Below are 26,468 nucleotides of genomic sequence, written 5' to 3' on the forward strand. Positions count from 1 at the left end.
TTTTTAGAACTGATTAGCCGTTCTTCGCGCCTACAGGGCTCGTCCATACATAACGACTTACCTTCTGGCTTTCTACACGAAAAGATAGAAGAGCGCCGTCGTAAGAGAACACGTGGAGCGCATGATGCAAGAAGTGTTCTTTTTTTTTTCTTTTTCTCATCCTGCCTGCTAGTGCAGGCGTATGCGCTTTGGCGCGTGCGTATTTTCGTGAGTAGGCACCCGCGCTCCTTTTCGTGGCTGGCTAGCCTGCTCACGCCATTATGCAGCAGCTCAGCTCAAGTCCGCGGCAGCGCCAAGCGGCGAGCGGTAACGCAGGAACTTCTTAACCCCGAAGCTGGCTTCACTGCGTTAATACCAGTAATGAGGCGAAGCCATACTTGATAATCCAGTAACGGAGCAAGAGCTGGGAGTTCGTGGAGAAAGCGTAAAGGGAAAAAAAGAAATGGTGAGAAAATGAAAACAAAAAGCATAAAAGTGCAGGCATGGCTCATTTACTTGTCAGATTAAGGAAGCTGTGCTTGGGGTGAGCTGAGATTTCTAGAAGAAAGTAAACATGGAGAGAATAATATGTCTTATTAATATTATCAGATGTAAACGCAAACAAAAGATTTGTAGACAGGCTCGTAACTGTCTTCTGAAGTGGCACAAAGCATGTCTACCTAAAAGGGGAGGTGACAGAGAAGGCATTACGTAATCAGAAGGCGAGCCCAACAACTGCGCCGAATCAGGAAAAGCGTTTGGTCGTGCGTATACTAATAGACTTAGCCCAGTATGTTAATATGTCTTACAAAATGACGCATAAGCACCTAAATTTACCGAATTCTAATCACCTTGAATTCTGCTAGGCTCGGCACATACAGAAAACGTCAAACTGATATACGTGCGCTCGTGTGTTAAAACAGACGTACAGAATGGGAAAAAAATGGGAAAAAATGTCAAGTTTTCTCGCTTCACTCGGTCACCGTGAAAGAAAGCTTTAGCGCGCTCACTGCCTCAGTTTTTTACACGTTCAAGACGCAGGCCTCCGCGTCTCTATACCCAGCAAAACGTTTCCGAACTTGCACTGCGTTTCCATCACTTCTAAATCCCCTTCTCTGCTGTTTCATAACAAGCTCGGATCTGTAACACTCACTAGTCGACTTTTCTATTTTTCTTATACTTCAGTGAAAACATTTAAACGCTGCTAATCTTATCAAAACGGTTGACAAACGGAAGATTAGGAATGAGGAAGGATTGCCACATGGGAAAAAGTTAGGTCATGCGTGTGCGACGCAGTTAAATTATACTGATTGCGCAAACACCGACCAATGTATTCTACTCAATGAATCGGAGCCCTTACCATCTCCTTGAAAATATTTAATATCATTATTGGCAGTTTACGGCCGTGTTTAGTCGGTTTGCGCAGTTTAACGGAATATGAATCTTCGTCATAGCACGTGCAGAAATGTTTTTAATGACGTTGTTTGTTGCAGTTTGATTCTGTATTGGAAGCAGCGCTTCCGTTTGTTTTAGGAAGTCGGCAACGACGTTTCCCGACACTCGAGAAAGCAGCGTAGGCATAAGCTTTGGCATTAACGCCAACAGTTGCCTAGAGTTACAATGCGTTTTTTTTTTCTTGCTTTTTCTTTAGCTACCGAGAAAACGTTTTGAAAAATGCTATCCGTCAGTCACACGCAACGGAGAGAAACTTTACAGACGCCTGGCAGTGGGATTGAAAGACTTCTGCGCAGAACTTTCAGTATCCCTGTTTGCCGCTCAACAAAGACCTGCACCGAACAAATGTGCATTTTAAATCGTCGGGCCTCGACAATCGCTTTTCACTCTCCCGTTTCTGCGACTTTTCCCGCAGTGTATCTTTCCGGCACCGCTCCATTCGGGCGTTGACCACTTGTCATTTTGTTATATTTCATTTTATACTTTATTCCTTTGTGTTTCTTTACGTAAAGGTATCGCCTTCTCCTCTGAAACAAACCATCAGTCTTTCAGTGACAAAGTACGTGTGCGGGTTTTTTTTCCCCGTTTCCTGTTGGTAGACTTATGCCATCATCGTGATTGCTAGAGCGTTGCCTATCGATAAGCTAGTTCTCGCTTATTTTGTTTTTCTCTTTGTTTCCTATATACAAGAAGCATCGAGTATGAGCCTCCCCACTGCACATCTATGCAAGCAGAGACAGGCAACTTTACCGAGGCTAACTTTTAGCGAGACGTATTAAAGCTCTTAGCCTGACAGAACAGGAACGAATATTGATGCGCTGTGATAGCGAAGGTACTGGCCATAGAAGTATTTGTTTGTGCTTTATTTCGGATATTTTCCCATACATTCTTTGCAAACAAAGAAATCAAAGATGAGATCAAAGAGGGAAGAAACAAGATGTACAAGAAGAAAGAACAAAGACTAAAATAAAACATAAAACACGTCGTTCGATGACTCGTCGGCTTGCAAATAAAGGAAAAAACAAGTACGCTGCAGGCGGGAAACCAAGTTGTTATCTTTCAGATTGTGAAATTTGAACATAGAGGGAAAGTATATATATATTTTTTTTTTCATTTGGCCAAATAACAACCAGTTAATGGCCTGCTACCGAGCGCAATCAGCAGTCTCTGCTCGTGTACCTTATGCTTGTTTTTCTCAGTCGCGAACTAGGGGAGGATAATGACACGATATCACGCTGCCTTTTGTCGATGTTAAGCACAGGCTGACAGTCGTCGCTCGTGTCGTGTCTTCCTGTACAACTGTACTCCGGGATTTTAGCTCTTCGTCATCACAATCAGAAAACAGTTCCTCTTCGGGCAAGATTGAAGGAAAGTGCAAGTTCTGTATACTATTTTAAAAAAAGCGCTTAACCTTGCACTCGGCCGCGCAACACTTGAAGCAGCGAAGCTGGGCGATCGTAGCCCAGCATTTTCCGGAAGTGCGCGCGAACTTTTCATCTTATTACTCATGATGATGATAATTTCTTTCCGGGCGTCTCGGACTTACGGCCATCGCTGCGCGTTGCATAGCGCAGCTAGCAACCCCGACACCGCGTTGCAATGCCAACAACACGTTCCACCGCGTTGCAACGCCGACAACGCGTTCCAGCAGACCCGCTCCGTGAATGCGTCTCTCTCTCTCTCTCTCTCTCTCTCTCTCTCACGCTCTCATTTTTTTATCTCTCTCCCGAGCATAGCACGCAAAACCTCTTCTTCACCTCGCAGAGCACGATCATGCGAACGCACCAGCTGTGAACGAAGACGACCACGCTCGAACGCAATCATGTGGTTCACATAAATGCATGTTCTGCAAACGTGGCTGTATAGCCTAGTGGTTACGACGCTCGCCGAGTTCGAATCCCGCCTCGGCAAGAAAGTTTATTTTCTTGATACGAACTACAAATTACGGCCGGCTTAAACAGCTTCGCGTTTAAAGAAATGTTAGTGTGAGTAGATATTTGCTTTTACGGTTTCAATGCATTTTTTTTCGCGTCAAGAAATCTTTTCTGTCGCACAGCAAGCCAGAAAGAGATTGTAATCCGCTATCGTAGGTTGACTTCCAGCTTTTTTCCAGTAAACAAGCAGGCTGTGGTCGACTTTAGATACGCAGTAAGTCTTCTGCCGATCACTGCCTTTTGTAACTACTGGAGAGAAAGGTAATAAATCATAGTGGATCGACTACGGAACATGTGGACAAAGTACAAAGGCAAGCGCTGACTTTAACTATGGTTTTATTGCTAGCATGGCGCACGCCGATTTAATACACTCTGGTGAAACGGCAATAAATGAAACGTTTCAACCAGAGTCGAGGCAAAGAAAGCCAAGCTGAAAAATAAATCACGTCGCGTGACGATCTTCTCCCGCGGGCGGTATTCTTGCTCGGTTTTTTTCTTCTTTTTTTTCTCAAAATTTCATTGAACTGTTGACAGTTGAAATGTTACTTCTATTGCCCTAGTCAGCGAATCATGTAAATTATTCGCATGTAATCGTAAAACGTCAGTTGCAAGTTTGTGCGGTTTGTGCGCTGTTCATTGACAATGATGGATCACCGACTAGGTCTATCAGTGACCCTGTAAAGACAAAACAAAATTGTTAGACGGATATGACGACCTCGTGAAAGCGCCTAACAAGCTTGCTTGCTCTGAAGAGAGGTTTGAAGTTTTGAAAGCTCTTATGCCTTCATTTTTGCGTATACGTGCACTTTTTCCGATTATTGCACGTGCGCAGGCGAGCAGAAAGAGACGTGGCAGGACAACGGCCGCCTGCCTCCGTGCTCCCTGCGCGTGGCTCTGCGCCGCTACCTGGACATCACGACGCCGGCATCGCAAGAGCTGCTCAAATACCTGGCCGCCATGGCATCGGACGAGAGCCAGCAGGAGCAGCTGCAGACGCTCGCGACGGTGAGGGGAGCCGTGTTTATGGCAAACCGCGGCGTCTTTACTACAGAATCACGTTAAACACTCGGAAGAAAAATATGAAGTCCAGCCAGATTGAACAATAGCACACAGTGGTTTTTTTTTTTTTTTTTTGTAAGCGAGAGAACGACAAAGATGAAAAATCCGAATGGCGCCACCTACTTTGGACTGTGGTACTTCTCGTATGACGTCAGCGCTGGGGGATTCGCGAAGAGCGACAGAGTGTGAGGTCGCTTGGGGTTTGCGTAAACCGGTCCGTTTTGGCTCGGGCGATTCAAATTGAGGAGCGTAAGCGGGATTTCTTCGGTGGTCCCGCATTATGGTACCGGAATTACAGACGCCTTCGCACGTGCCATCAGTTACTGAACGGTAGCCTTGTGTGTCTTTTTTTTTTTTTAATGCGAGAACATTTGTCTCAAAAGTTGTCGATACATCCGGCCAATCAAGGGTCACGGCTGTGAGCGAATGGCTTCGTGTATTAGACTCTAGGATTCGTTCATAATATTCGGCGGATTCGTTCGTAAACAAGGTGTCATAACCTGACACTTTTGCATGCAAAAAAAAAAATAACACTTTTCTGACCTTACTACTGTGCACGCGTCGTCGTTAAATGGGTGGTTCTCACAATTCCTTAAGATATATTTTTACTTCTCGGCTGATTTCATGTTCTCTTTTTCTTCTTCTTAACAGCGATAGCTTTAACGGTCTTGTTCACCAACTCATGAGTAAGAGTCCGTCGACATTAAAAATTGTTATGCGACATCTGCACCAACTTGTGCAACAGCAGATGCATTGCTTATATTGCCGAACAGACGTGGTGGTGTCACGAGGTCAACACAGGTATTACTCACAGAGTCTCCATATGGTCGCCACGTGGTTAAAAAACACGCTTATTACGATGTGCGCGAGAATATACTCTGTAAGGGTTCGGTCGCTCTCAAACATTACAAAACAATAATATGGGGTTTTTACATGCCGAAACCACGATCGTATTGTGAAGCACGCCGTAATGGGGGACCCGGGATTAATTTTGACTACTTGGGGTTTCCTTAACGTGCTTCCAATACACGGTAAACAACCGTTGTTGCGTTCCTCCCCCCATCGTAATGCAGCCCCCAGGACCAGGATCGAACGCGCGACCTTGTGCTCATCTATCTATCTATCTATCTATCTATCTATCTATCTATCTATCTATCTATCTATCTATCTATCTATCTATCTATCTATCTATCTATCTATCTATCTATCTATCTATCTATCTATCTATCTATCTATCTATCTATCTATCTATCTATCTAATCTCTGAGATTGCGAACGAATATGCGCTTTTCTCGTAGAAAGAGCGCGACGCTCACGTTCGCCGCGCTCGCGCGCGCGTGTTTCAGAATCTGGAGAAGTACGAGGACTGGAAGGCGCACAAGTTCCCGCACCTGCTGGACCTGCTCGAGGAGTTCCACTCGGTGCAGCCGACGCCCGAGCTGCTGCTGTGCATGCTGCCCCTGATCCAACCGCGCTTCTACTCCATCAGCTCGGCGCCGGAAGCCTATCCGGGCCAGATACACCTCACCGTGGCCGTGGTCACGTACCGAACAGAGAGTGAGCGAAGGAGCTCCCGTTTCCCTTTTCGTTCGGGCACGCGTTCATTAGCGCTAATTGGAAATACGTCATAGACTGAAGACGTCATCCGACTGGGCCCTCCTTGGCCGGACGTTATGTCAACTAAGCGAGTCATCCGAGCGTTCCTTTAATGCTTTTTTTTTAGAGAAACACGAGTTGAAATAGAAATTTGCATATACTCACGTTGTGCAGTTTCTCCTCATCGTCGCACATTATCATACTCTTTTTCTCATCTTCCTGATCCTTCTGAGCAGATTAGCACGCCGGAGGACTTTTATCTGTGTGCTTGCGTGTGCGCGTGTGTGCGCGCGTGCGTGAGTGTGTGTTCTTTCCTGCGCAGCTGTGGCCGGCATGGGTCATAAAAGTGCTAGAGACGCCAATAACGTTGTGTTCTTTTATGTATAACTGCAACGCTAAATGAAAAAAAAAGAAGTAAGAAGTGGTTAACAATCATCGTTGACTGTAATGTTCTCGAAATCACTGAGCGAATAATGATTTAATTAATTCATTCATTCATATATTTGTTTGTTGGTTTGTTTGTCTGTTTGGAAATGCTGGTAACTTGTATCGTCGACTCTTCCGCAATAACTGATTGTCAAGCGAAACTATGTTAAAAGAAAGAGAAGTCATGTGGCATATAAAAAAATAATTACGAATGTTTTAGGGCTTACATGCTTGAAACAACCTAAGATTAAAATATCCTTCCCACTGACTCGGGACGCACAGTACGTGAGTAGTGCGTAAAGCATACGCCATAATGAACGCTGCTCTGTTTGGCATCTTCACCTCCATGCCAGGCAGCTCTATGACAACTATTGGAAACGAGGCATATGATTATAAAAACAACCGCGGTAACGGCAAGCTTTTTTTTTACATTTTATGCCCGCACTTAGTTGGCACTCACGCCCGAAACAGCAGCTATGACAAAAGTTGTGCTGGGTTTGCAAATTTTCTTATGTGCACAACACATGCGTGTTATTCACAAGAACATCGCAAGAATGACCGCTTGTCGATGCTTTTTCTTTTCTTTTTGTGTGTGTGTTTGTAACTCATTCTTTTTTATTTCAGATGGCACAGGCAAAAAACACTACGGTGTGTGCTCCTCGTTTCTGGACACCATTGACCCAGGAGAGGAGATTGCTTGCTTCGTCAGAATGTGAGCCTGTTTCTGTAAAATCATGATTATAGCACTAAGAAACGGATGCCTTATTGTACGGCTTGTAGCCGGCACAAGCCTACGTTTAAGTCATGTAATCTTGATGCCAATTAAGTTATATAATCTTAGTAAAATTGCAGTCATGCGTCTGCTTTCGGACTGTTTCTGTGGCAGTAATCAGAATGGAAAGTAATATTATGACAAATTAACAGCTCTCATGGCAAACTGATTTGAAGGACACAAGTTGTACGAACATGTGCGTGCATTAATTATCTCAATCGAAACTACTCTTCCCGGCAGTGTCTTCGTTGTTGTTCAAGTTCTAGCGTTTCGTTTTGAGTCTTTTTTTCCCGAACATAAGTAGCTTTTTGTGCGTGATTGCTCTACAGTACATATAGACTGGAAAGTTGCCTTTTCACCCTTCAACTCTACCTGTCTTCCTCTTAATGAAGCACATAAATTTACAAAATTTGCTGTTATCCTTCCCGACCGTCAGTGCGCCAAACTTCCACCTGCCAGAACAGAAGAACGTTCCCGTGGTGCTCGTCGGACCGGGGACAGGTATCGCCCCCTACAGGAGCTTTTGGCAACGACGCTATTGTTCTATGCAGGGTGTCTACCAAGAAGGTACGTCCACGTGTCCTGTCTATAGGAATACCAAATGGTGAATAAAGGTAGATTATAGGATGACGAATTGAGGTATACAGTCGAAACCGGATACATCGAACTTCGAAGGGGATCACGAAATAGTTCGATATATTAATGACTCGATATGTAAAATTAACATTTTATACAAGCATTTTCAAGGGAATTTTACAGCTGTTCGCTATACACGATAACTCGTTATATCCGGGTTCAACTGCTAAGGATTCATTACGAACAGCACCACTTAAGACGAGGACATGAAGACGACAGCCGCACGCCACATGCTGTAGGCATGAGCTTTGTGGCTGTTCGCTTCGTGTGCGCGCCATAAGTGACGCTGACCGCAATGAATTGAGGTTCACCCTTTGTTCAAGCGTCGCTTTCAATTCGTTGAATGCAAAAGTAATGGCCGAAATTAAGTTATAATCACACTGTCTGTGCTGTCGGTGCTCTGTCCCCGTTGAATAAATGAAATAGGTGGTTGCACTACTCTGACCATTCCACCAAGACGAAATATACTCACAGGAAGATTGAAATTTCAAGTTATCAGTTGTGGGTGAACAAGTGAAGCCTCAGCCAGGAACAAACGTTTCCACAAGCGGACCTATCTTCGTCTGACGAAGTCAAATCAGTTTGTCGAAACGTTGGGTACAGGCTATTGTTATTTATATAACTAACATCTATAGCCGCTGTATTATAGGCACCCTGAGCGCTATATTCGCATTGACCTCTCGTAAAGCGCCCGGAACACTGGATGCTGCTAAAACACGGAAAGAAGCAGGCTGTCGCTTGAAACGGTCACAGATTTTATTACATGCACCATTGGGCCCCTCCGTGGGATCAACTGATTGTGCCAGAAAAGCGTGCGGCATTGATCACCTTTTGTTGCTCTCTTCTTCAAACGCTGTTTCAGGGCAACCGTTCTACGAAGGCCAGATGGATCTCTACTTCGGATGCCGCACAAAGGAATCGCAGCTATACGCTGAGGAAGTGCAGACAATGAAAGACGCGGGCGCATTGCGGAACGTCTTTCTCGCCTTCTCCAGGGTTCCAGGCCAGGAAAAGGCATGTATCAAGAACACTGTGGTTGGTTTAGATCGATGCTGCTATAGCTAAATCAGTACGAGTAACTATCAGGCGTTTGCCAGTTAAGCACTGATTCTTTATAACGTCACATTGGTGCTCAGCGTGGAGCTCCTATTGATGACCTTGTAACACAGGAGTGTTACGCTCGCATTTATCTAGAAGACAATTTATAGCGCTGAAGCAGCAGAGACCGATACGATGTTCAACGAACGTTAATTGGCGTACGAAGTTGGGCACCAGCGCTCGTGAAACGAAAGTATCCTCCTTAAAATTTGAGTTCAAATACTAGATGATTTAAGGTATGCGCTTAACGTGTCTTGGCACTGTTACCGTCCTTAGAAACCAGTGTGAGTGTGGCGTGGTTGTGTTAAAGAATATTCAGAGCCCTTCCCCTGTCGAGGAAATGGGGATCTTATGGCAAGCAATTTCCGCTTCGTTTGCCCTAAACTCGGGGTCGGCGGCTCTTCGCTGACGTTTGGCCTCAACATCGCACTCCCACATCTCGAGGTCCGCGGCTCTTCGCTGAAGTTCCGCCTGGGCTTCGGAAGCCCTCACGCTAGAATCGGCACGTCGACGACGAGCCCTTTCCCGAGCGAGTTCGCGGGGCCGTTGCACAAACGCAGCCTGCTCCTTGGCGGAACGCACCACGCAAGCCTCCCCATCCGGTCGCCGAAACGAATCTGAGGCGAGGGAAGCCCATCGGAGCGCGCACCAACGTCCTTTCCTTCCCTTTCCCTCCCCGCGACACACCAAACGATCCTGATTGGTGACGCGCGTCACATGATCCGGCACCGGCGCAACTTTCCCCGCACCTGCTCTTACTTTCTTCCTTCCTTTCTTTGTTTCCTTCGTTCTTTCTGTATTTCTTGTCCCTTGCTCATACCCGCATATCCAATGCGGGTATGAGCCACACGTGACTTTTTGCGTGACAACGCCGCCACCGAAATTTGTAACGCAATTCAAGCTTAGCTTGAAAATAATTATTTGGTTTTACGACCTACGTCGATGGGTACGGTTGTGTTAGATACAGATTAGAAGTCATTATGATATAACATGGTGCATCGCGCTTGGGCACCATTGATAGTGTCGGAAGACGCCGCTCTTGGCATCTGTTGCAGTTGCTGCCAAACTACGACACCGATTTCATTTTAAGAACCCGCGGCTATAATGCTGCCTCATTACGGTGCAGTGCTACGTCCAAGATCGACTGCACGAAAGGGCCGAGGAGCTATACAAGCTGCTCACGAAAGACAACGGCCACCTGTACGTCTGCGGCGACGTCATCATGGCCGACGGAGTCAACAAGGCAGTGCGCGCCATCCTGCGAGATCAGGGAAACATCTCGGAGGAGAAGGCTGAGACGCTAATGGACAAGCTCAGGGTATGCGTATTTTTGGAGAAACGTGACTGCATGCTCGTGACACCTTGGCTTACTGAAGACAAATAGCAACCTGAAGCCAGGCTCGCACTTTGAGCTAAGCTCGGCCGTAAGGCTCGAAAACCATTGTGGCGCCGAAGCCTGATTGTAAAAACACCCCTCTGTTATATGTATCGTGAATTCACCGCTGAGTAGGCCTGCTCGTTCCTCTTATTTGCGGTGAAATCGTGTTTTTGCCAGTACTCCCTAAGCAAGTCACATAGCTGTAGATTGCGCGTTTAGGCCTATTTACTTAGGCCCTACTGCAAAATTCACTTAACTGCAGTGATACTCACCAAGGCTCAAGAAAGAAAATCCTTATAATGTCTACGATTACAATGTCATGATTTCAGGTTCCGGTTTTCAAGAACTTAGAAATCTGTTGTCGATATTTTTGCATAAAAATAAAAGAGCACTAGTAGACATGAATAAGTGTTTCATTCGAGGTATACCTTGTGCCCCAGCTAACGTTAGCCAAGCTGCTAAACTAAAAAAAAATGTTTGAATAAACCCGGTGCAAAATACAATTACAAAACCTGTGGTGTTCGTTTGTCACAGGTCTGACGACCGAAAATCATAGGTCTTATGATTGTATCTCGCGCCGTGTTTTTTAAATCTTATTTATTTTCGTTGAACAGCTAGACTAACGTTAGCTGGGACACCCTATATGCTATTCTCAGACTGCGTCAATTGTTTCATTAATTATTTTTATATCATGCCGTGAAGTGACAACTGCTTAGAACTAGTCATCCTGTGTTTCAATGGTCATGTCGTCCAGTATTCTTGGCATCGTAGCGTGCCACCTAGCAGTATTATGACGCTTACGTATAAGTGTAGTACCACAACAGCTATCGTAACAAAATTAAAAAAACTGGCTTATTGTTGGAACTTAAGACGGCTCTGAAGTGCTATTCCGCACATTATATACAGTGGCCTAGTAGCTGTTTATGGAAAATCTACCAATAATATTATGCCAAATACGATAGCTGCATGTCTTCGTCTAATTTTTCTGACAGCATATATAAGCACCGCCGATGATATATTAACAATCGTGGATTACAGGGCCGCCAAAAGTGCATGGTAACATTTAGGGTGAGGGCTAAATTTTGGCCACAATTGCACACTCATGTGCAGTGATGAGTGCAGCGCAATGACAAGTGTCACCACAGTTGCCATAGTTTCTCGACTACCACGAGAAGCATTTTGTGTTAAATAGTCGCTTCAGCCAGATTCCATGTGCATCGGCTTCAAGTTGTAGTCAACTAGCTCATTGTTCACTTGTACTGCTGAGTGCCTTCAAAGAATATATCTGTTTGGCTAATTAACAGAAGAAGGACGGTGCTCTCACGCCAAAAGCCCTTGCTTGACGAACAGTCATATTTTCCCTACAACTGAAGGAGACTAGTAACCAAGAGTAGGTTGCTTCCAAGTTGTGTCCTTCGGACCCCAGTTAACCATACATACGCATTTTAATATTCGTCAAATGGTGTTGTCATTGTCATCAGTAATATGGCAGTGAGGATATGGCGCAGAAACGTAACATTAGAAATGCTGCGACGTCAATCTGTTTGGACGACCAGTGCATATTTCCCACTCATGTGCTATGTACAGCGATTCAAATGCGAACACTGATGCGCATGGTATTTTCGCAGCCCAGCGATAAGGCAAAGGTCGCTGAGATGTACAACGAACATGGATGCGTGCCACAAGCGACGTCCGCGACACCACATCAGAATTGGTCGCGCATACATCTTCGCCCCCTTACTGCTTTTCGCTGGGCTGCGTAAAAAAAAAAGAAAAAAAAAAAACATCGCGCTCTCATGTACAAATGATGTCGACATCCCCGTGCGCTTGTTTATACGGTATGTTATTTGCGTACGTTATAGTTGCACGTTATCGGACTCTGTTCGCCAGCAGCAGTCACACACGACGCGCACTGATACCATTGCGTGTACTGCGTGCGTTGCAGGAGGAGAACCGCATCCACGAGGACATCTTCGGCGTCACCCTGCGCACCGAGGAAGCAACGAGAAAAAGTCGGGAGGACGCCAAGCGGAGGAGCACCCACAAGTGACACCCGCTGGCCGGCCTGCCCGACTCCTTTGGCTCGCTCACTTTCTCCAGGATCAGGGCCCTCCTCACCAACTGCGCTTCGCCGGGACACGCGAAATGACGACACCTGTCGCCGCCACCACGGAGGCGGGACTAGTGTGCGCAACCTCTTTCCTCCCCCGACCTCCTCTCCCGTTCCGCGCTTCCCCCGTGTTATACTGCTAAACGTGCCGATTGTCCTGACGGTGCAACCTTGTCCTGCAACCGATTAATATTTTATTTATGGTGCCATGCTCTATTCAGGACACGTGATCCTCAAACGAGCTTGACTCTCTCTTCTTCCGTTGCACAGTTCTAGCTTCGCTTCTGCGGATGATTGACCCACCGATACGTGGACGCCGTAGGGTGCCAGGACACGGGGCGACATCTGCCGGAATCGAGCTTAACCGAATTTTTTTTTTTTTCTTTTTGCCGCAACTGTTGCCGTTACGTGCGGTTCCACTTGCTTGCAGAGTGCGGTGCGTCGAATTTAGAGTTCTAAAGTTTATTCATTCCACAGAAGCTCACAAGATATCGCCGACAGCTATACGAGGCTCGCGGCTATGTCTTCTCCTGGTCCACTGCAGGCCTTCGTCCTGCAGTGGACATATATATAGGCTGATGATGATGATGATGATGATGATGATGATGATGATGATGATGATGATGATGACTGCACTTGTCAATGCGACGGCAAAACGCCCAGTCGGCACCTCACTTTAACAAGGACACTGAATGGAATATCATAGCAAACAGAAATTTCTGTACTGCTGATTGAAATGGCAGTTTATTACCGACAAAAAAAAAAACTGCGCTTGTCTTGCAATGTTATCATTAATAAGACATACTGCGTGTGTGTTCTGTTAGTCTACAGGATACAGTTGCACCGTCTGAGCAGTCTTGTGCGGTGTAGCGCGATTCTAGCATGTTCCCCATCTTCCTATACCCGCGACTTGCTCAAGAACACCTAGAGCACATCGTGCACGCACGCATCACTACTATGTCACGTGGTGAACGCGCACTATTACGCACACAACGACGCGCGCAATAGTGTGTGTCCGTGTGTAATACACTGTCATGTTTCGCCCACGTATGTCTACGCAGAAGGAAACCCAGGGCACACGGATCCACAGGGTTATGTTCGCACGGTGCAATATGTACGCACTGTTGCCTTAACCTCAAGAAGGGAAAGCTGAAGTAGCGATATGCTTAGCAACAATCCAACCTTGCAAACCCGCTGTCTCCGAGATCAGTGTTGTATTATACACAGAACCAACACGGCAAGAGTTGCACGTCGTCTTTTCGTGTAGTATTCGGGTCCCGCTCATCTGGACCAAACTTTTCAAGTCTGGTCCGCATGCCAAGTCGGTCACAAGTTCGTGCACCGCCACATACTGCTCATTGATAGGTAATGTTCTCTTTTTCGTCTTCTTCTTCTTCTTCGGTAGATATGTGTACATGGGCGCTAACCGGAAGCGGACAATGTGACCGCGATCGTTGTGCAAAAGCTCCGATTCAGTGAGCCACTGAGTGGCCTATTCTGAAGAGTTATCCTGCTGAACAAAAGATGGCTGCCACTGCATCTCAACTTCATAGGGCGCATAACATAATCTAGTTACTCGGACGCTCTCAGTGTCAGCGTGCATGCGATTGAGCATCGGTACGCTAAACTGGACTTGATAGTCGTAGTAAAACATGTTTATTCGAGACAGGGATGGTCCTTCTTCGTTGATTCGTGACATCGTGTAAGTGTACTTCCTTAAAATAAAACTTTGTTAGTCAACTAGTACCCAAGGTTCACAATCGCACCAGGCTGAACTGGTCTCCCTGTGCTTTTCCTTGCATTTAGTAATTGCGCATTGGTATGCGCGCATAGGTGCGACAAAAAGCTGGACGCGAATATTTTATTCCAATCTAAACCTTTGTCCGGAGGGAAGGTCTAAAGCAACGACTCGCAGCTCCGCGAACACTTTAACACCTTGTCAGTTCCACATGATCAAACCTTCTTGGTATTACCAAGACGTGTTGCGCATGGCCCGGCAACCGTTGTGCCAACAAACGCTAACACTCGCGTTCAGAGCTTGTTAACAGACCAATGTACCAGCTGCGCCAATCCTTCTCTAAATACTTCTTCACATTCCGTAGTGCTACTGCGAAGACTGCGCTTATAAATATTTCGTCTTCAACCGTTCTCATACAGTGTCAGTCCACAAAATTAATGCAACTGGACTATCTTTACAACGCTGTAATATTCAGAACTTGTGGGAAGCATCCCAAAAGAATCCCATACGACGGCGAGTCAACAATCTTTTGAATGAAAGCTCCATATTCTACAAGATCGTTAAGCTGCAGCGAAGGCTGTAGTGCATAGTTGAAAATGTTTTACGCTCGTACCACAACCACAGCTCAAGAAATCCCAAGCAGTGCTGTTCCGGCTTGCTGTATCCCTCTCCGGAATTACTTGTAGTTTTAAAAATGCACTTGTGCGCAGTAGTGTACAAGAAAAAGATTACCACGTAACAGTGAATCTTCTCCCACAACAATGTTAGTGGTACTCCGCAACTGGTGACAAACCAAAGTCATCGTGTCTCCGAAACTTTAGACAAAGACTGTACGCCTAAGCCTTAGAACCGCATCCAAGAACTGAGCGGGCGTGCCAGCACGCATTTACGGAAATATGTTGAATAGCGCCTACAATGCAAACACATAAAGCCTGTAATAGCGATCGCGCATAGCGTGCTCAAGTGTGCGCCTGCCAATAGGTCACGGATTCCGACCATGCCTGATGCACCGAATGCTGGTGGTTTATGAACACACGCTTTCCTTTATCGCAAGCCACGCCTTGCCCGGGCATCGCACCCCAGGGCAACGTGCTCGTTCACGGCCTTGGCCCCGATATCTCTCGCGAGCGCCGAGCCGCATTTCTCGGTCACTTATCTACAAGGAGCACTTTGCACGTCATAGAGAGATTATAAGGCAGCGATATGTCAACGACGAGCGTCAGTGATGGCAAGGCGAAAGGAAAAAAAATTATCTGCCTCCAAAAACTCCGAGTTCCCGTATCACAGCTACGTCATGCGTCGTTCGTCATCTGTCTTTCGGCGCGCGTTGCGACTCATGCAACTTGAAGTTGCGTACTAAAAGGTCACTCTACGGCAGCAATGTCTCAGGGTCTTTTCCAGTATCCCTAACGATTTAGCCATGGCGATAGAATAAGCCCTGGGGTCAATGTGGGTGGTGCAGGTATTCTGTAAACCTCTACCCGCAGGCGAAAAGCCTCAGCGGAATACGGGTTTCGGTCGTTCGGTCAGCTGCGAATATTCGCTTAGAATATTTTCTGGACTCCTCGTTCATTCGTGACCACGTGATAGTTGCCGATGGCCGCAGCTGACAGTCAGACGACTATACACTCAGTTTGTCCGTTCAAGAAAGCTTGTACCGAAACGCGCGAAGGGAATCGCTACGAGGTGGCCAGATTACGTAGCCGGAATCAATTTTTTGGTGAACTCTGAAAGCGCTGCTAAGTTTTATTTCGACGGAGAGCTAAACAACACAGATGGACGAAAGAGCGTGTCAGTAATGTTCTGCGTACACGTGTAGTTTCGGCTTCGCTACAGCTTACAAGGACCTATAGGTACATCAAATGGGCATTCGAAAGTTCGAGGTTCCAAAGTTCGAGTTCAAGGTTCATAAAGGATTTATGCGAGATTGAAGCAGGTGCCACAATAATTTGCCACCGTTTTGAGGGAAGCATTAAGATATATCCTTGGCCGCAAGGGGCTGCAGCCCATGACGAAGAAAATTTATTTCTTTAAAACGTCGGCACTATCTGGAGCACTCCTTTGATCCCAGTTCTTCGTTCTACCGTGTACTGACATCGCCGTCGCCCGCGACACCATTGTCACTGCGTCGATGTTAAGATCCGCCGAGTGCATGCAAGTGGGTCACGAAAGCGCTTACACGCCTCAACGGCCGGACAACCCGAGTCGGGTGCCGGTTAATACGCCCATAGTTCTCTCGCAAAGGCAGGCCGATGTGAGGATTGTCCGGACGTATCTAGGCCGGCCTTTCTTCTCCTTGCTTCGTCGCCGTTACTGTTTGTTTCGTCGGTCGCAACAAGTACGCACACACCGAGCCCTCAGAGATGCAAAGGCTAATAACGGATGCAAAAAAAAAAAAAAAAAAAAACGTGAGGCGCTTGGAGGGGAGGTGGCCGCACGCACTACAATGCCTGTCGTGCTTAGACGAGCGCCTTCACGCGCATCTCGCGCAACGGCCTTCGAGGCCCTAATTGTGACGTCCCGAGACAATTCAGGCGTGACGACGCACGCTTCGTTATCATGCGACTAAAACTCTGCGCGCACACCCCTACATGCGCACGTGACCGCGTGTACACCATACGGAGCAACCTGCTGCGCTTGTACGCACTACCGTACACACACACATGCGCTCCCGTTTTTTCTACATGTGCCAGTGCCTATCCCTCCATGTCCACTTCCCCGCGTATATGTACGTACTTCTCAAGCCCACGCCGCCGCCCGCCTCTGTACAAGCTCTGTGCGTCCGCCGCCGAGTCTGAGTGCACGTTGTTAACTGTCGCGCGCAAGCGCCGTGCTTTCTGCGATCCAATTCCCGCGCACCCCGTGTATAAACGTCGCCGTCGCTTGTATAAAGGGTTTCCCCCCCCCCCCCTCCTTTTCTCCCGCTTGCTCGAAGCGGCAGCCTTCGCCGTCGCCTGTTTTAAACGAGCCACGTTCGTTTGGCAACGTTGTGGGGAGCTTGGCGTGTGTATGTCTAAAACGGTTGCCCGGGAGCGGAAGAGAGAGAGAGAAAATATAGAGAGAGAGAGTTGTTATAGTTTCTTGTGCTCCGTTCAGAGGTGCAGCATTTTACAGAGCATTTATGTGTACAAAAGAGTTTCGCTCGATGTCTCACCCGCGATACACATAACCCCTCCTGTCCTCCGTTAACCCGTTTCAGCCCAAGCGTGTGCTTAATGTTTCTTCGAGATAACGTTCGCACCTCCTCGCGTTTGATGCGGGAGGCTCTACTGAAGGAAGCGCTGACGTCACTGCTTTGGTGTAGAGAGTCTGTCTGCCACTGTCGCTTGGTGGAGAGAAAGTATTTCTGGGTATTGCGTCATCTCTGGCAGAAACTGGGTTAGGGACTAAGAGTGTCAAATGACTCTTGCGTGCGGGTACATGCCGTTGCATCTGAGGTAATCAATTAGTGTCTCGTTGCAACGTGGTAATATCGGGGATAATCAGGATGGATTGTGGTTGACAGTCGTGAAGTAAGCGAGTGTTTGTCCTTGTTATGGCTTCAATCTCACGGATATCATGCTGCGAGAATTCTTACCGTTCTTATCGATTATACTTAACTCGGGGATGATGAAGTGTTGGGGGTTGTAAGCTGCTTTTAGCATAGAAACAGGCAGCAATATAAGATACAGGGCATCTACGCGCAAAACGGTGGCGTCCGTGCAAAATTAAAGAGGTGCACTACGGGTGAGAGTATTTTTGATCGTTCTCGTGCTCATGGCGATTGCTGTTCTGTGCAGAAGAAGAAAAAACAAAAACATGTGGTTTTTGGTGGAGAGAAATAGGTGGAGAGGTCAGAGACCCTATCGTGTGCAAGTGAGCGTTCCAGCATTTTTTTTTTCATAATCTTCAGTGTGCGATTACCAGTGTGTAACTATCAGAGCGTGCTATCATGACCATCTCGAGATTTCCCCCCAGTCTCGTGGTTTTTTTTTTTTTTTTTTCTGGCGAGTAATTTTTTTTCCCGAGACTCTGTAGTATTAGTGGCTGCTGCCAGTATATCTCCTCCGCTGTTCTATACTATATCTCTGCCAGTCACTTGTAGCGTCGCCTGCGCGCTGTATTCTTCTCCGGGCATTTGTACATAGCGAAACTATCTAACTGAGGTTGCTGAGCTCCGCAAGTTTGCCAGCATCGTGCGAGGCATATAATGTGTGAAATGCTCCTACGCTATGACCATGACCGTATATACACTTCAAGAATCACGAGAGTGCTAGCAATCTTCAAACTGCGTCACCCACGCTTACTGATAAGCTCATTGGTGGGAATAGAGGACGTATGCCCCAGAACTGGAGTATGATAACTATCAATGACACGGCGAAATGCGAGACGCGCTGTTAATCTTGAAAAAGGAGTTGCTGGCACTTTCTTCATTCTTAAGAGTGTAGAGCGTCAACTCCCCGGCCTTCAGGCACAAATCTCGGCCTCGTCGTAACTGCGAGGCTTTCCAGCTCAAATACCTTCTATTCCTCCACATCTTCCGACGCATCAATGCTGCCAAATAGTCAGCTTCCTTAATTTCATTTTAATTTTACTTGAAGCGTTTCGTAGCTTGCTAGCCTGAAAGGTCTTTTTTTTTTCTTCCTGCGTTCGATTTGGGGGGGGAGGGGGGGGGGCGAAAATGCTGGTACTTCTACATAATTCTGTTTTCGCATCGTGCAGACGGTTAGCGATAGCTCGTAGCCTCGTTTGAATGCTAAAAGGAAATTAATTCGAACTGTTTGGAACGTTTAAACGCTGGCTTCTCGTGCATAGAAAATTAATGTCGACGACGAAGTGATTTGGTAGAAATTACAACTGGGGCGCCGCTCGAACATACGAGGAGTCACGCGAAGAAAATTCAGTGCATGTTATCTGTGTTTTCTTCAGAACTAACGCGTTTGAGCACCGTCCATGTTAACATTTAGCAGTGGTGTGTTGCTGTCACACTCCGCGCACGGTGTCGTAAGCGGCAACCACATGAAGCGCATATTCAGCGTATTCTCGGCGCCGCGCGGCGTCGGCGCGTCCATATCGAATTGCGCGGTGACTGCAGTTTGGGCCTAAACAGGCTTCATGTGGTGATCGAATAACTTGTTGTACCATAAGGTACCCGTTCGGACCTATTTTAAAGCCAGCGTGGTCCTAACTCGTTCCGAAATGTACGCGACGGCGCCGGGCAATGGGACGTCAAAAATACAGCGCGTACGTGTTTCATGTGGTTGGCGTCTTAAGCGCCAATGTTATGTGCGTAAAGAAAATTCCACTACCCGTACGACTTGTCGTCGCAACAAGACATCCAACAAGATTCTAGAACAGGTTGTCCGTACGCATGATTTATGAATGTATCCTTACACTGAAACATTCTTCAGTTTCTTACTGTCGTATTTATTCTATTCCAAAATATAAATGCAGTGACCTATTATATTGAAATGGGACGTAGATAAGGGGAGAAGATTGCCATGTGGAGCAATGCTACAGGAAGGTTTCATTTTCTTTTTTCTCTGCAAATTTATTATGAATAATTTTAGACTCCTTTGTTAACTCGGACACTTTTGCAATAATCGTTATTTTGATTAGCCTAAGGGGTCACTTTGAAAGCATATTGGGGCGTAAAACTCGAAGAGGGAAGCAACTGCGATATTTTCAGAAATAGTCACATGAGTATCGTACGTGCTTTGCTAGCGACATCTGTACTTAATTTTCTTTCTTATTCCACTACTCAGTCTGCAGCTTAATGGGGAATACTTAACTTTTCGGGTAAATAGAGTAAATTTAAGTGCCTTTCTCTACTTAACCTAGCATAATTAGTTAGCTGTTAAAGCCATATCAAAGGCATTTACAGAGGTAGCTTGTGCTGCAGCTTTGTTACATAGTCTACGTTGTTGTTGCTAGCTTTAGACATGAAAGAAAAGTTCACTGCTGACGAGACATCAAGCTGTATATCTTAATCTGTATTGTTGCTTTTTTTTAACTTTGTTTAGTTTACACTGGGACGTAGAGCTCGGCAGACGTTTATAATGCTAACATTTCCATCATTTTGGAAGCAGACGACCAGCTGTGTATCTGAACTGGTTTTGTTGCTTCGTTTGCTAATTTGTGTATACGGCGGTCTGGCACGCAAGGGATATATTTAGCTCCGCAGATGTTTTACCAAGCTAGACTTTCCCACTTATTTGGAAGTAGACTACCAGCTGTATGTCTAAATCTACTTCGTTGCTTTGTTTGCATCTTTGCTTATGCTCTACGGTTTGGCATGCAAGGGACATAGAGCTCGGCAGGTGTTTTAACATGCTAAACTTTCCAACGTTTTTCGAAGCAGACGACAAAAAAAAACCCGTCAAGTCCCAGTGTCTGAACACAAGTGTGTAACCGCACATCATAATGACAAAAAAAATAATTATAAATACGTTTGCCCGTAGATATCGGCACTTGCGACCTATTAATAAACTTCGTTTTGCTAGCAAGGGAGGTTAAGATGCATGACAAGATAGGGAATAATGTTCAGGTTTAATCACATCTATTTCCAATTTTCTTCTTCTTTATCGTTTTACTTTTCTCCTTTTTGTTCCAAACCTTCGGTGCTAGTCTCTTCTTAGGTGGTCGCACTACGCTGAATTTTTCAGTCTCGCACATAAAGGAAAGAAAGCGAACGTACACGTGACGTCACATATGCCATATTGGTGTCCTTTTTCACGGCTTACACTATGCTGCTGCTGGAGATAAGGGAATCCAGATAGCGCCTCGCTTTTCACAGTGCTGGCTGTACAACATGGTGGCCTCGATGGCGTCAGTGCATTATACATAACCCCTTATGTTCACCCGTTTGTTCGTTGCCGCGACGTTGATTCTTTAGATCTGCTGCACCTCTTTATACCTATGCATACCTTTAATTTCCGGACTAATACGGACATTAACAAATGTGTAACAAATGTTGGTTGTGTCTTTCTTTTTGTCCTTCCTGTGGAAAGAACTTTTAGTTTTTATTCCGGGAAATTATGAAGTATTGGTATTTCTTCTTTTTTTTTTTATTTCTTTTGGTGCAGCAGTCATTTTGACTGAAGGTACTTGAAGTAAACAGAAAGGATTTGTGGTGATTTAATTGAACAGGGACGCAGTTTCTCAAGAATATTTATTTCTTTAGCTTGAGCGAACTGCCTACACTACAACGGACAGTTGCATCTCACTGTGATCTGTGAAAATCTATGAAGCTTGTTGACTATGTACGGGGTTTTCATATTGTAAAGTTCTTAAATAAGTTGAAACAGCTGTCAAACGCACATTGAACGCTTGAAGGTCGTTGAAGTTCAGCTGTTTAAATGTTCGTTTTTGTTAAATTTTCCTGTTGCTTCGTTGTTGTGAAACTTGTTACGTGGTATCCATCATTGATTGATGAAGGATGATAGCTCTTTCCAGAAACACGTGTCCACGAACGCAGAAGACATGCACATTTCATGTTTGTTCCGGCGTCAGTATTCTTCTGTCTCGATAAAGAAGCATGACAGTTATTTTCATGGCCTGTTTCGAACCTAATAATTGAGGTTATATGATGAGCTGGTACTGCTTTGCATTGCATTTCTCGGAAAACGTCTTTTTGAAAACTACTATTCAGCCATACTTTTTTTAGCCACATTTCTTTTTTTTAAGCCCATGGCGTGTTTACAAAACAATCTTTATCAACTTTCGTCAAGCTCCCTAGATTCCTGCACGCCGACGCGGTGACGTCTTATTAACAAGTGTATTGAGCATTGCGTGTAATAAACTTGTCGACATGCGAAGTTATACGAGTAGCGACTGTTTCCCGTTAACGGACCTCCGCTTTTGAGGCCTGGTTCACTAAATGTAATCCCAGGTTCGTGCTTTGTTTTTTTTTTTTTTTTTGTATTGATGTTGCTACGCCTTTCAGGGAGCGGCTAAACGACGCTTCTTTTTTTCTGTATGCATTGTTTTATCGCTTGTTCGCATTTCCTTAATTCAAGGGACACCAAAGGCAAATGGCGAGGGTGACTATAGACTGGTCAACTGCCTTCTTGAAATCTTCTGACAATGTTTGTCGGCGAGAATAAAAAAAAAGAAAGTTGACTGACTAGCGAAAATAATCATCAAACGCGATCTTCCCCGTTCCGATTTGTCGTCTATGTCGTAACAAACGCTTCCGAGATAGTTTAACGTTACGTATTTCGCGGTATTCTCTTGGAAATATTCTTTCTTGTTTTTTCTTCAATAAAGCCCCCCTATAAATGTCGCCAGGCAGATTTAAAAAACTAAATGTGAGGACACCTCAGCACTTATGAGTTGTGAACGCAAAGGCATTAATGTCCATTTGAGCGCCGCTGAGCGGTCCTTCGAGTTATGAACTCTTCGCGGGCAAGCGAGCGCATTGGGACGTTTGGCGCGCTTTGATTTGGCCTTACGGAGGCGCACTTAGAAAGCAGACGAGAGCTTGCGAGGGCAAGCAACGCGCGGATAACGCAGGATTCCGAGAGCGGGGGTGACGTGGCGTCGCGACGATGCCCTCTCCCCCTCACGCAATACCTGGCGCGCTAATGCAGCAGCAGGCTTTTGCCCGCTCTGCTCCGTCGAGGTGCGCTCGTGATGTGCGTCGCAGCCAATGGAAAATTAGGTGCCGTTTCGCTCCCACGGACGACGGACGCCGGCTTTTTCGCTCAATCGGCCATTTGACGCTTTCGCATCAATTATTGGAAAGGGGGTGAAGAGTTGTCCAACAGCAAATTTCGCTGGGAGAACGCGAGAATTCGGAAATGCTGGAGAGCTCATGTCAGTCTCGGAGACCGCATATGATCAGCCGCCTTCGAGAAAAGGGAGCCGGCATGAGCAAGCCGGTCTCGGAGGCACCTCCCAAGAACAGCGCGAAGATCAGTGTTCTAGCCCTTGAATTAAACTGACCACGCATTCTGCCCATAAAGCTTACGACAGGTGTTAAGCAAATTAACGGGACGAGCGTAACATTTGCTACGCGTGGCTTCACATGGGAGCGTCACTGGCCTCACGAAATCAACATGTTCGGGACCCCTGCTTTGAATTAATAATCCGCCGCTGCCATTTTTTTCAGCACGTCGTGGCAGAACGAGAGAGACAGTGAAAGCAGAATGGTACAGGCAACGCGCCACGGAAAGTTTCCTTATACTGATCTGGAAACGGAGCTGTTTATGCAGGATGTCGCGAATGCAATGGGACCGTAATGGATGAACGGCGACTCCGCAGTTCGTTTCATGCGCTCTTGTCGCAAGAAGTCTCGATGAAGGAGTGAGATTGATCGATAAGGTAAGGATAATAATTATAGCATGCGAGCGTCGTGCGAGCTTTGCACCCATTTCATTGTCATTCAATGAAATGCGATATTAGGACGTGACTGCGCAGTAATGCGCTTAAACAGAAACTGCGGTATAAGTGAGCTCTATTTCCCGATCAATCAGCGGTTATCAGTGGCACTTTCTGCGTTCATAGTTGTATTTTCCGTGACATCAGCTCCTAACGCTTTATTCCTGAAAAAAAAAACGAAACGTTCTCTTTCTTAATATCATAAAAAGACACTAAAGGAAACACTAAATAAATTTAGGCTTATAGATATTTTTTCGTTTGTTCTTTCAAAAGTCTATCCGCACTTCTTTGCAACGAAAATTGTGATTACTCTTATCAAAACAAATGAAGGCCAAATTTTGCTTGTTGAATCTCGCGCTTTATCGCGGTGCCGGTGACGTCAGTGCGACGTCGTGGTCTTCGTTGGCAGTTCGCGTACTTTCGCCGTTTCCGCGCAGAAAAAGTTTCCGAAAGTTGCCACGTTGAGTGCGTGGGGAGCGTACTTTCGAGCCCAGTGTACTCCTTCTTCATAGATTTGAGCTGCTAAGCACGAGGTCGTGGGATTGAATCCCGGCTACGGCGGCCGCATTTCGACGGGGGCGAAATGCGAAAACACCCGCGTACTTAGTTTTAGGCGCACGCTAAAGATCCCCAGGTGGTCCAAATTTTCCGGAGTCCCCCCCTACGGCGTGCCTCACAATCACATCGTGGTTTTGGCACGTAAAACCCCATAATTTAAGTTGATAAGCGCTTGACTGACGCCTACTAGACTATCTCAAAGTCATCAAGTCACGAAGAGCTGGTGTGGGAATTCCAACATGGTGGCGCCACCTACCTTACGAGTCTGCACCGGTTTCTGATTTACAGACAATCCGACCACAAGATCAGTGGTCTATTTGATGTTCTATTAGTAAATAAGTCTACCAGTCTACAGCCTAACCCGATATTTCCCTTCGGTGTTCCTTTGATGACGGTGTTGCCAATGTGGTGCATCGGCTTACCTCAGTGTGCGCAGGTGGTCGCTACGAGACACGTTTGTTGAGACGCTGGCCTTTGAACCTTCTTCCCTGCCTGTACAGAGCCGCACGTGACAATGTTTCGGACCTTCCAAGATTTTATCTCGGTATATTTGTGGACAAACTGTATATCGATCAACCATCGCCTGTATCACTCTGAGCTTTGGTTGTTTTCTTCTCTTGTTACTAATATGCGATAACCAAGTGTACGAAATGTAGCCGCGGCTTCCTATACATATTACTACAAAAAAAGAATTATACATACATCTATAAATAATATACATAATATACATAAATCTACACATGAATAAAATATCTTTCCTTCTGTATGCCTGTTGTGTCGGCTCATTCACTTGCGCCTTTATCGGTGCATAGCGCGCGGCTGTGGTCGTCATGCTTTTATTTCAGTGGCTACGAGTATGTGCCGAATCCTGTTCTTGTCAGCCGGTCTTACTTGTCTTGATAGCTTTCAAGCTAGTACGCTATAGCACTGACCACTTGTATCGCTCGCCTAAACGTTGCATTTCCAGTAGCCAACGCATCCACAAGCAATGACAGTTCACACACGAAACTGAGTGTTCTGAACTCGCCGAGGGGGGTGGCAAGCCAGCAAAAGAAAACGAAAGAAAAAAAAAGAAGGATGTCAGATAATAACCGCATCTGCATACAGATCAAGTGACCACTCTACACAATGGCTTGCCGTTCGTGTTTTTACGATGAGGCACATTATTAGTTGGTGAGAACACCGGGGGGTGACTAAGGCGAAAACTGGAAAACTAAAGACATATTGCACTTGCACTGAAAACTGATTTTATTGCTCTTCTGACTTGTCCTTTCATACGCACAAGAAAACGTGTCTCAATCACTCTGCGCTCTCTCCGAGTGTGATCTTACTCGCCCAAGTCATGATCTCATTTTATTCAGCACTATTAAGTTTAAGGAGGAGAAATAAACAGCATAGTTAATTATTTGAAATGCGGTACTTTCAAGACATGACTACAATATCATTTCTTTTTATTTGCACCACGGTATTTTTGTCTCGTTTCCCATCAACATGCAACATTTTTCAACCTTACTGGGTCCAGTTTGAGCAACAGTAACTATGTAGCTCTGCTCTGATGACTCTTCGCTAACCTGACGACAGCCATGCAGATACTCGTGCGTCCGACTGCCAAGGAAAGGTGAAAAATGCTGGGGAAAAAAAGAAGAAAGAAAATTGGATAGAGAGAATTATAATTAAAATCAGCATGAGCGTGCAGAAGTCAAAATGCCGCTGCTACTTCAAAGAAACGTTGCATTTTTTTTAACTCTTCCAACATGGTCGTTACATGCGTCCCGCAACTAAAATTTCCTGAAATTCTTATTGTGATACCAATTATATGTACACTCGAGGCGCATTTTCGCCGTCGCCGTTACCGTGATGTTCTGTATAAAGTTCAATTGCGATAACATCACGGCCGCGCCGTGTATGCTGTGAGTGCAAGTGAAAGCGTACAAAGGTGAGCCGCGAAGGGTGAGAGCTTGATCTCGCGTGCGCAAGTGAAGAAGGCAGAGAGGAAGCTCGCTGTCTTCCATCGCGCGCAAGGCAGTAGCGGGCGTTCTACTCCTGCGGCGGCGACGAATAGCGCGACTGAGCGCGCCCACGTGGGACCCATGGATCTTGAAAGCGATCTGCGGTCGGTACAGTCTAGGAGCGCCGAGGGCTTCGTGTGTGCTGTGTTCTCTCCGTTTAGTCCGCGTTGAAGGTAGAGGCAGCATGAAGGTCAATTTGCTCCCTGCCGCTGTCGCGCTTCCTCACGCCAGCGTTTTGACAGCGAGTGTGCACGCTCATCAAGTTAGATGTGCTTCTGTTTGCCTGTGCGCACATTACCCCATGCTTGTTAATTTAGTTAGTAAGCGAATGTTTACAAAATTATACGGGCGATAAAACTA

The 26,468-nt window shown here is 46.0% G+C and overlaps 1 protein-coding gene and 1 long non-coding RNA gene across 5 annotated transcripts in view; both read left to right on the forward strand.

Moving 5' to 3' along the window:
* Positions 1-24,865, forward strand: part of LOC125944084 (uncharacterized) — a 465,938-nt gene extending 441,073 nt beyond the window's left edge. The window contains exon 2 of the long non-coding RNA XR_007466111.1: positions 24,176-24,865. This is a non-coding gene — a long non-coding RNA (uncharacterized LOC125944084). The remainder of the gene's footprint in view (positions 1-24,175) is intronic.
* The window catches only part of LOC119446119 (nitric oxide synthase-like protein), a 407,352-nt gene extending 382,487 nt beyond the window's left edge, over positions 1-24,865 (forward strand). For all 4 annotated transcript variants that reach the window (XM_049663915.1, XM_049663916.1, XM_049663917.1 and 1 more), the window contains exons 20-26: positions 4,201-4,373; positions 5,774-5,984; positions 7,074-7,161; positions 7,658-7,788; positions 8,720-8,871; positions 10,082-10,273; positions 12,279-24,865. In XM_049663915.1, coding sequence (XP_049519872.1) covers positions 4,201-4,373; positions 5,774-5,984; positions 7,074-7,161; positions 7,658-7,788; positions 8,720-8,871; positions 10,082-10,273; positions 12,279-12,383 — 1,052 coding nt within the window. In that variant the 3' untranslated portion in view covers positions 12,384-24,865. The remainder of the gene's footprint in view (positions 1-4,200; positions 4,374-5,773; positions 5,985-7,073; positions 7,162-7,657; positions 7,789-8,719; positions 8,872-10,081; positions 10,274-12,278) is intronic.
* Positions 24,866-26,468: the final 1,603 nt, after the last annotated feature.

Source organism: Dermacentor silvarum, chromosome 3, assembly GCF_013339745.2.
Source record: "Dermacentor silvarum isolate Dsil-2018 chromosome 3, BIME_Dsil_1.4, whole genome shotgun sequence".
Taxonomy (NCBI): Eukaryota; Metazoa; Arthropoda; class Arachnida; order Ixodida; family Ixodidae; genus Dermacentor; species Dermacentor silvarum.